At 33.2% G+C, this 10,588-nt stretch overlaps 2 protein-coding genes across 3 annotated transcripts; both read left to right on the top strand.

Moving 5' to 3' along the window:
* Nucleotides 1-1,502: 1,502 nt before the first annotated feature.
* Nucleotides 1,503-5,283, top strand: LOC120081397 (ubiquitin-conjugating enzyme E2-17 kDa-like). Of its 2 annotated transcripts, none has more exons than XM_039036243.1 (4): nt 1,503-1,745; nt 2,504-2,631; nt 3,981-4,085; nt 4,525-4,936. In XM_039036243.1, exons 1-4 carry the CDS (start codon nt 1,676-1,678, stop codon nt 4,573-4,575), a joined length of 354 nt encoding a protein of 117 aa, XP_038892171.1. In that variant the 5' UTR covers nt 1,503-1,675; the 3' UTR covers nt 4,576-4,936. The 2 variants fall into 2 exon arrangements, with proteins under 2 accessions (XP_038892171.1, XP_038892163.1); XM_039036235.1 differs by lacking the exon at nt 4,525-4,936 and adding an exon at nt 4,947-5,283 and having other exon boundaries at nt 1,507-1,745.
* A 12-nt stretch (nt 5,284-5,295) lies between these two features.
* On the top strand, nt 5,296-10,304 carry LOC120081391 (pathogenesis-related genes transcriptional activator PTI6-like). Its single transcript, XM_039036224.1, has 2 exons — nt 5,296-5,427; nt 9,222-10,304. Exon 2 carries the CDS (start codon nt 9,240-9,242, stop codon nt 10,086-10,088), a length of 849 nt encoding a protein of 282 aa, XP_038892152.1. The 5' UTR covers nt 5,296-5,427; nt 9,222-9,239; the 3' UTR covers nt 10,089-10,304.
* Nucleotides 10,305-10,588: the final 284 nt, after the last annotated feature.

Below are 10,588 nucleotides of genomic sequence, written 5' to 3'. Positions count from 1 at the left end.
ATAATTTGCATCTTTATTAAGTATAATGTATGAATTCTAAGCCAAATTCTAAAAGCCAAAACAAGTTTTTAGATACTTTTTTGTTTTCAAAATATGGCTTGGTTTTTTAAACCATGGGTAAAAAATAGATGATAAAGGAAGAAATTTAGGGTGGAACTAGTGTCTATAGGTTTAATTTTCAAAAACAAAAAATAAAAAACAAAATGGTTATCAATGGGGCCTAAAAGTTTAGGTTTATTTTTTAAATTATTTTATATAATTTAACCTGTTATTAGGTTAAAATACTATTTTGGTCACTGTAATTTAAAGTTTGTTCAATTATAGTCCCGTACTTTTAAAATATCTAATTTTAGTTCATCTAATTTCAATAAATCTTAAGCTTAGTCACTCTTGTTTATGGTTTTTTTTTTTTTTTTTTAATGCTATCTATTAGCATTTTTACTATAAAATTTGAAAACGTATTTATATATTATATTTTATTGTATGAAAATTATTATTATTGATTAGTGAATGTCGATAACAACTAACTTTAAAGGATTGAACTTAAGATCATAGTTGAAAATTCTAGTAAAAATCTCAAAATTTTGGTAGGGAAAATTTCAATTTTTCCTAATTTCTCAAAATTTCTTGAAAATTTGAAATTTTCATCAATATTGCGATTTTTTAGCAATAGTATGCTAGCTCAAAGGAGTGTAAGTGAAGTTTTTTTTTTTTTTTTTTTTTTTTTTTTTTTTTTTTTGCAATAAAAAATTTTTTTTTAAATTACCTGCAAGGATTCTTATTTCTTTTTTACCATAAAAAATATTTATTTTCAAGAAACTACATATTTTCATTCAAATATTTTCCATTGAATTTTCACATCATTTTACCTCAAACTTAAATTAATGTAAATTCTCTAATATTCATCTTATTTTCTTTGAAGCTCCATCTACTTGTAGAGTTTTCTTTTTCTTCCTTCGTTTTTTTTATATTATGTTGTGTTATGTTTTTTTGTATCTCTTATGTTTACTGTTATGATTTTTCTATTTCTATTATGTTAGGTTAGTTTAATGCTATGATTTTTCATTTTTGTATCCACTTCATTTATAATAAACAATTTATAATTATTTTGTTTGCAAATATTTCATATTTTTTTATTATGAAATTAATTTCCAATATTTGATATTATTTTATAATTATTTTTCATTTTTTTAAATTTCTCCTCCAACATTTAACATCTATATGTTATGTTACTTTATAAAAATGATGATAAAAAATTGTCAACTATATTCTAATTCAATCACAATAAAAATTTTATTAATTAATTATAACAATTTCTTTCGATTTTCATAAAAATTTTCAAAATTTTCATCCATATTTCCATAAAATCCATCTATTTTTTCTCCTCGGAACATCTATTTCGAACCATAGGTTTATTAACAGTTCGTTAGGCATTTAAAATATAAAACTAAAATCGAACGGATCTCAAATTACAAAACTCAAGATAGTATTTTTAACCCTATTATTATTACTTTTAAAAAATGCTGCATTGATCTTGAGAAAAGCGAGTGCTAATTCTCCACGTTACGCTTTCCGCCAACTAGGTTCGTTGGCGTTGTTCATCTTCCTGCACGCAACATTTCCGCCATTTTCCCCTCAGTTTTCTCGTCGGAGAGGCCTCTCCAGGTTACCGTCCATGGCGTCGAAGCGGATCCTGAAAGAGCTCAAGGATCTCCAGAAAGATCCTCCTACTTCCTGTAGCGCTGGTTCAGTATTCTTTCTACTCTAGTTCCTTTTTACTATTGACTATTTCTTCACTTTTTAAGGTCGATCTAGTGACTGCGTCCTTACATCAAGCATCGGACACTCCGGACAACTTTGTTCTTCTTCTGTCATTTGGAAATTAAGTGGATCCAAATATTTGTTTGTGGATTGCGTGAAATAGTATCAATTCTGAAATTCAACTATTATGTTCATAATTAGCTAAGCATTTGGAAGTCTAGGAAAGTCGGTTTTGGACTTCGTAGCACTCACTTGCCATCTCAAATTTACGGGTTAAGTATGGAATATAGTTTGAGTTGCCTCTTCTCAAAATGATCATAATGTGGAATGGAATTCGGATATAGAAACTGAACCGTGCATTATAGCTCAATTTATTGCATATGCTAAGCTTGTTAAAGCAAGACTCTATTGAGTAGGAAACTATAGATACCGGTGGATCTGTTTGACGTACGCTTTAACTATACTCTAAAGCGTGATTCTAAGAATCTTCAAGTTTGAAATCAAGTTGATTAAAAATTTGTGCTAAACTCAGAGCGGTATAATCGCATAAGATTTAAGCAGGAGATTATAAATTTACGCTCTGTCCGGTTTAGAGCAGAAAAATAATCAATTCAGACTGCTAGATGATTAAATTTTTGTCCGAATAATTATTCTGCTGTTACCAAGACGATGTTTCATTAAACCTATTTTGTTTCTTCCCTTGAAATGCCACAATATAAGACAATATGTTGTTCTGTAATAGGTCCTGTGGCTGAAGATATATTTCATTGGCAAGCAACAATAATGGGCCCTCCAGACAGTCCTTATGCAGGAGGGGTTTTTCTAATTACTATTCACTTCCCTCCCGATTATCCATTCAAGCCTCCCAAGGTATGGCATCAAATCTTACATATCTGGTTATAGTCAACATTTTCTGTAGCCCGTTATTAATGCTTTGTGTCATTGAAATAATTTGTTACCGTGTGTGGTTCTTGTTTCATTTGTTACTCTAGTGGCTACAGTATGTGTGTGTTCTCACCGTTTTTAGTACTTATCGGATAAATAACTTAGTGAAGTCAGTGCTGGAAGTTGTTTTCACACTTCTTGAGCTAAACAGTTCAGTTGCTATTGCTTAACCGTGTTGATTGTTTTTGGATGTTGTTCGAGAAAATAGTTTACTATCTGATATCTGAAAATTCTATTTTGTGGCAGATGTATCGACTATACAAAGGCCACACTTTGAAAACTTGATATATAAACCACATATCGCATGGAAGGTTATTGATAATTTTCGCACATTTTTCATGTGAATATGAATTCCGTGCTATTGCTGTCGAATAGGCTTACTGCCTATTTCACCATAGTAAGCATTATTTGTAGCTAAATGTAAAACCTCGATTTGGGGAAGGTAAGTGTAATGAAATGATTTAGGTGAGATATGTAATGACCTGATTTAGGTGAGATAAGTATAAAGCTTAATATAGATATATCTTGTTAGGTTCTTGGACACCCATTTGGGGATGGAGCTTCCCTTGTTCTTGAGTTTGGCTAGAGTGCAAATCCTGGGAGTTTGTTTCTTAATTTCAGGAGTTTTTATTTGATCTAATTTGGAACCATAGGTTCTTTCTGTAGACCCTGAATCATGGTGGGCTGATCATGCCCGACAGACTTCAGGGTAGAAATCCTAAAATCTCTGTCTCCCTTGAGTGGTGCAATGTGTGCAGGACTAATTTTGAAGATGTCTTTTTTTTTTTTTTTTTTTTTGTGGCGACCTTGTATTTTGAGCATGTGGAGGCGTGTTTTTCGATATTTCAATTTCGAGGTGGTTTTCTGTTGGGCATCAAATATTTTATTCTCGTGTGAGGAGGTCATCCATTTGAAGGAAAGAGCGACTATCAAGGTCATCTTTTGGGAGAATTGGCTGGAAAGAAATATCCGAAATTTTCAAGGGAGAGGGTTTTTTTTTTATTGCAATGTTGAGATCTTATTTCTTATGTTGTTTCTTCTCGTAGTGCTTTTGATTAGGTTTTGCTAATTAGAAACAGTTTTTGCATCCCTCACTGGCTCTAGTGGGAGAAGAAGTCTTATCTTTCCCTTCTCATTTTCCTTCTTCCTTGATAAAATTTTCAGCCTTTTGAGCTTGTACTGTTATTGCTATGGGTCATTAATTATGTCACTTTATATAGGGTGTCTTTACCTATAATTAGTTTTTACGTTGTTTCAATTTGTTATTTGTTTAGGTTGCTTTCAGGACAAAGGTTTTCCACCCAAACATCAACAGTAATGGTAGTATTTGTCTGGACATCTTGAAAGAGCAATGGAGTCCAGCTTTGACTATATCAAAGGTTTTGACCTCTTGACAATTCTACCATTCAAGTCCTTGATGTTTGAATTCCATTATCTTATGCCTCATTTGCACCATGGCTTTGGATCAAAATCTTTGAATTAACTGTTGGTCACCATTTACTTATATTAAAGAGGAAAGATAAAACCCATTAAGTTGATTTAAATCCTGATACTACTCAACATATTGATTTAATAATGTGAATGTCAATTGTACTTGAGTGCTCAACGGTTTTTCACATTACATGTCATCTTTATTTCATTTCAATATTTTTCAACCTTGCATTTCCAATTGTAGTAATAACCTTCAATCCAAATTGTAAAGAGAAGCAGACATGATATTAAAAAAATAAATAAATCCAAGAACTCGTCATGTGAAAACACAGCTAAGTTATCAACTTAGACCAACTACTGAAAAAGTTTGGGGCATACAAAATGCAGCCATGCTGCTTTTGTCATCAAAATCTTGATGGGGAAGGAGAGGATAGGTGACAGCATGATATTCTGGTTAGATTTCAATTTTTATGAAGTTAGTACTGTAAACTTACAAAGGTTACTTAGCATTTAAGGGATGCATGTGTATCAGTGGTCGCTGTCCAGTGTTGACATGGGAAGCCTGGTCTATAATTCTGAGAGAGTCTATTTCCCTCTGCTAAAAATCCAGACACCTTTTTAAGATTTGGATGGTGTGCTGCATCTTATTTTAGAATATTGTGATCATTGTCTACTCTGCAGTGTCTTGGCAAACATTATTGATACTCTGTCAACCATTTTCTGCATAACAATTTCACTATTTTCCTAGCTTTGATTAATGCCACATGCAGTTTTTAAGTGGTTGGGAAGGGTTCTTGTTTCATATTCAGGTGTTGCTTTCTATTTGCTCCCTTTTGACCGATGCGAACCCAGATGATCCACTAGTGCCAGAAATTGCTCATCTGTACAAGACGGATAGGGCCAAGTATGAGACAACTGCAAGGAGCTGGACTCAAAAATATGCCATGGGCTAGTATGTATTATGGGAAGGGCATGAGGGATGTTGCTGTTGGTTCTTATGTATAAATAAAAGTTTTCAGTACAATCTACTATTGTGGGAGATTGAAATAATTGATAGTTCTATGTTGTCCTATTTAAAATCAACATGATGCTTTAAGCTTGTGTTACGACTAATATATATCAATTATATGGAATTGATTTCGTACAGTTCCATGACCTGTGAATTCTTAATCCTAGATTTCAAGCTAGTGAAGGAACTATTTGGCATCATGGCTTCTTATGATGGTGGAGGATAAAGGCTATGGGCCAGTGCGGCTCCTATTGCATTTCCACCCCACTTGAATTCTGAGGGTATGCAATCTTTTCCACATTCTAAACTTTCTTATTTCACCATACATTTTGTCAACTGCCTTATATTTCTTTCTTGGATCTAGACATTTCTCTTTAGAAATTGAAAATTATCTGAACTACTTTTGCTGCAAACGTAGAGATGAAACAAACGGGGTGGGCTGGCGGGCAAGGCAAGGGCTCTACATAACCTAAGAACTTAGGATATTACAGGTCTCTCCATTTAGACTTTTGGCTATGAAAATCCATATATTCTTGGATCTAGAACTTCTCTTTTTGGACAGAACTTCAATCTATATTTAAGTTGAGTTTCAAATGGCTCGAGACAATACTGATTTTAATCAGTAAACAGATGAATATTAGAAAAACACACACAATTAAGTTGAAAAAAAGTTAGAACACTTATTAGTATATAATTTAATGAATAATTGGAAGAAGCACAATTCAAATAGGAATCAAATTGAAAAAGTTTAAAGATCCATCAGAAAACGTCTTGACATTGTCTTGTCTTAGTTGACAAATATGGATGAAATGTCTGCTTTCTTGCACCTACCACTCCCACGTCAATTTATTAATATCTATCTATCAATAGAAAAGATTAAGGGCACACAATTTGGTTGATAAAGAAAGTGGGACAATTCCTACATCCCATTCCCAAAAAGAAATTAAATTATTTAATGTTGCGTTGTCCTTTGGTATCCTCAAGATGGTTTTGCCATCTCTTCAACTTATCTTCAAACGTAGGTGGACATGAACTACACCCCAGATTTCCCTTTCAAACCAATAATTGTCGAAAACTATTCATATACTTCGAAACTTAAATTCTAAGGCACATAATATCTACCTAAGATTCATCATACACCTTGGCAATTCTGCCAACAACAGGGTCGGGTTATTACGTGCATGCTCACTTTGTTTGGTTTTGAGAGCCTTCACTTCCCAATTATTAGTTTTGGATCATTACCCAACATTTGTCATCTAATGAGAGGGAAGAATAGACGTTTGGTTTCTAGGCTTTCTGTGTTATAGATATCTAGGACTATGGATCTACAAATCTTCTGAGAATAGACGTTTGGTTTCTAGGCTTTCTGTGTTATAGATATCTAGGACTATGGATCAGATTTCTCAGAAGATTTGTACGAAATAGAAATATTCTCTCTCACTTGTATTCTCATGATCTTTTTTCTTTTCTAACTGACGTGGGATTTGGTTATACCCTCAACAATCTCTTATTCAAATGAAAGACCACATAGTCTCTACTCAAATGGTTATCTATCTTGCCCATCTCTCTAGTTTCTATATTGAGTTTGCATTCATTTCAGCTAGCTCTTCTTTTTGGAAGCATACCTCTTTCAAAGAACTTAACAACCATAGATCACAGTGATTGTCGTTGAGGTTTACAAACTTTGTTTGTCACTTGGGATTGCACGCATACATAACTAAATTTAAGGGTATGACTCTGATACCACTTGTTAGGGATGTCCTTTCACATATCTCTACAACAATATGATATTGTCTACTTTGAACACATCCTTTATGATTTTATTTTTGTTTTCATTTAAAAAATTTACACCAATGGAGATATTGGCCCTCCCTTTTATATCTATGATCATCTCATTTTCTTGTAGCGACTTTAATTGCACTCCAATACCTAAAAATTATATTTTATTCTTTATCTTCATATCTTCACATCTTCACATATATAAAACTCGTTCACTTCTAATTCAAATGTGTATTTCTCATTTTTATCCATTAGTTTTCTATTCGTCCAATCATTATCTATCTAAAGAAAATTAGAAGAGAGGAGACTGAAGAAATATAATTTGTTGATTTAATCTGAAGATAGAGAAATCAGGAGCCTATAAAAACAAAAAATTAGTGGTGGGTTATGATCGGCTGTTTCGTTTGTGTGATGAATCTTCTGAACAAGTTCACTTCATTAAATCCAAGAATGAAGGGAAATCATGTGAAGAAAATAAATTTTATGAACATATCTAATGGAGAATGACAGTTCCTTTAATGTCTTGGACTCACATGCTTCGCCCAGAGCAAATAATGTTATTTAATATTTGTTTTCTTTTAAAAAAAACCTTAATTTAAATATAGATATTCAATTGGCATTCTAACAAGTCAATTAACTCTATGCTATTTCCTCACCCCAACCAAAAAGAAAAAAGAAAAAAAAACTAATCAAACCATTTGTTGTGAAAAGAAATTTCAATCATCTTAGAGGTCACACCATTTGTAGTGAAAAGAGAAACCACGTCCTTCTTGTTCGGTTGAACTTGGCATAAATATATTTAAGTTCATTCCTAAACAAAAAAATATTAAAAAGCTAACTCTTTATTTCTATTTTTTTATTCAATATATATAGTTCAATAAGTGTTAGTTAGGCTATTATTTTCTATTAATGCCTTATTTTTTTTCATGTCTTTCGAGAGGCGAACAAACTTGTTCATGCTTTTTTATCTTTGACATCCTTTCTGAGTCTTTCTTTTATCTTGAATGATATCTTTTCAGATCGTATTTTTGCATCATTCTGATGAGGTCCTAAGGAGGTTAAATTGTAATTTCTTTTGATGTTTATTTTAGCCTTAAAAAAATAATTGTTAGGTAGATATCGAAGCGCTCATCTCTTAAATAGTAATAAATGCATCCACTAAATTATATTTGGAGGGATAGTTGATACTAAGGGTGTTCATGGGTTGGGTTGGGTTGGGATGAAAGACTTTTTAGACCCAATCTAAATGTTCGGTTGGTAAATTTCTTCAACCCAAATAACCCTTATTAAAAAATGAACTCAATCTAACCCAACCATGAAATATTTAGGTTGGGTTGATTCGAGTTAATCGGATTATTTATTTAAAATTTTGTTCTAAAAAGAAGCAAAACGTAAATATATAAAAATCTAATCTTATTAATTTCATATATTGAATTAAGATTAACAACTCAATTTCAATTTATATAGTGAAAATTTTCTTTTTAAAGTATAAAGAAACTACTTTTAAAAGTTGTTGAAAAATAAATTATTCAAAAGAAATTGGAATTAAATAAAATTAAAATAAATATATGTATAAATAATTGTGTTATAAGTAACAAAAAAAAAATATATTGTAAAGCTAATAATAAATTCGGTTTGATTTGGGTTATATTATGTGAACCCATAAATCAATCCAACCTATAAAATTTTCATTTATTTATTTGAATCCAACCCGACCCAAACCTTGATAAGGTTTTTTGAGTCATCGAATTTTTTGAATTCCCCTAGTTGGCACTCTAGTCACCCTCTACTATAGTAGTTTTTTTATAAAAGAATTTGAAAAGTCTACTTTAGTCCACTTAAAATTATTTCTGTAGCGGGAGAGAGAAGGAAGAAAAAAAAAAAAAAAAGGGAAAAACCCCGTAGAAATGTCGTTACTATGCGTAGGACTTGGGAGGAAGAACAAACCAACAAAATATCTGCTCCCGTCCAAATTCATACTTCAAATAAAAAACGGGAAGGTGAAAAGGAACGGCCACGTGTCGAAAGCACAAAGTCCCGATGAAATATGCGGCGACTCTAATCTTTCAAATTTATACTTAATTAATAAATGCTTACAACTTAAATTTTTTTTGCTCGAAAAAGTAAAGAGGACAGAACACTCATAAATCTGGGACTTTTGCTTTCCTCTGCTCTGCTCTGTTCCTCTCAGATTCAGAACCTTCTCTTCTTCTTTTCACTCCCATTCCCTTTCCTACTTCTGTAAATTTAGTTCGTTAAAGATCTTATTTCATTTTCCCTTTTTACAAATCTCAAGTTAAAAGTCCAGAAGACTATGAAATTCCATTACCCATTAATGGGTCGAGTTCGTTCCAGCGGAATTAAGTTCAGAGAAGTCCGGACCATCACCCACAAACAGGCGGCGGAGACCAAACTCGTCAGAATTTCCTACACCGACGCCGATGCAACTGATTCGTCGAGTGGAGAAGACGAAGAGCCAACCTTTATCCGCCACGTCAAACGTCACGTGACCGAGATCAGGCTTCTCACCAAAAAAGTGCCGCCGAAATCCAGAGCTAACTCGCCGCGAAATTCGGAGAGTCATAGAAAGTTTCGTGGAGTTCGGCAGCGGCCGTGGGGGAAATGGGCGGCGGAGATCAGAGACCCTTTACGGCGAACGAGAGTTTGGCTTGGAACCTACGACACGGCGGAGGAAGCCGCCGTCGTTTATGACCGAGCCGCTGTTCGCCTTAGAGGTCCTAGCGCTCTTACCAATTTCGTTGCCGAAACTCCCCATTCCGAAACAACTGTTGTCACATATCTCACTCCACCGCCGCCGGAAAATCAGAGTACGGCGGTGGTGGTTTCCGATAGCAAAGAATCTCGGAGTCTCTGCTCTCCGACTTCCGTTTTGAGATTAGAAGAACAAAATTGGAGAGCCATTGACCATTATCTAAGCGAAGAATCAGGATTAGAAGACGATTTCAATTGGCTATATGATCGGAATTCTAACAGTTTACTGTTCAATTTAAGAAGCCCACAACCGATATTTCCTGACCAAATGGAAATGGCAATTCCGAAATGGGAAGATTTCGGAGACATTTCGGTGGATTTCGATTCATGTAAATGGGACGTAGAGAATTATTTTCAAGATCCAACCTTTAGTATTGCATTGACTGACTGACAAACTAGCTGGGATTGTACGGGCAGTTGTGACTGTGAGAGGGGTTTTGTTTTGCAATTTTTTTTTTTTTTTTTTTTTAATTTATTGATTTGTTATCATTAATTTCTACATTTTTCTTTGTTTTATTTTTGTATTCTAATGTATGTTTTATGAGCTTTATATTTTGGAGTGAATTGTATTGTCTGGAAATAGAATAGTGAGGAGCAACTTTATGTACTCCCCGACTTTTTCAAGATTTGAGATATGTTCAATAAATGGGGGTAGGTTCAGAATTTTATTTGAGTATCTAAATACTTTATTCTCTTTGGTTTTTGCTTTTTGAATTTTGACCAAAATTTCATTTCAGTAGTGTATTTGAAATTTGAAAAACAAAGTAACAAAATTAGGTTCGAATTTCAATTACCATTTTTGGTGGTTGTAGTTGGAATTCTTTCAAATTTGGTTTTATTTATAGTTTTGTAGTCTGTATAGTGTGAGTTTAGCTATGACGTGATTCCAAT

Source organism: Benincasa hispida, chromosome 1 (genome assembly GCF_009727055.1).
Source record: "Benincasa hispida cultivar B227 chromosome 1, ASM972705v1, whole genome shotgun sequence".
Lineage (NCBI taxonomy): Eukaryota > Viridiplantae > Streptophyta > Magnoliopsida > Cucurbitales > Cucurbitaceae > Benincasa > Benincasa hispida.
This window is presented reverse-complemented; position numbering and strand designations above follow the sequence as displayed.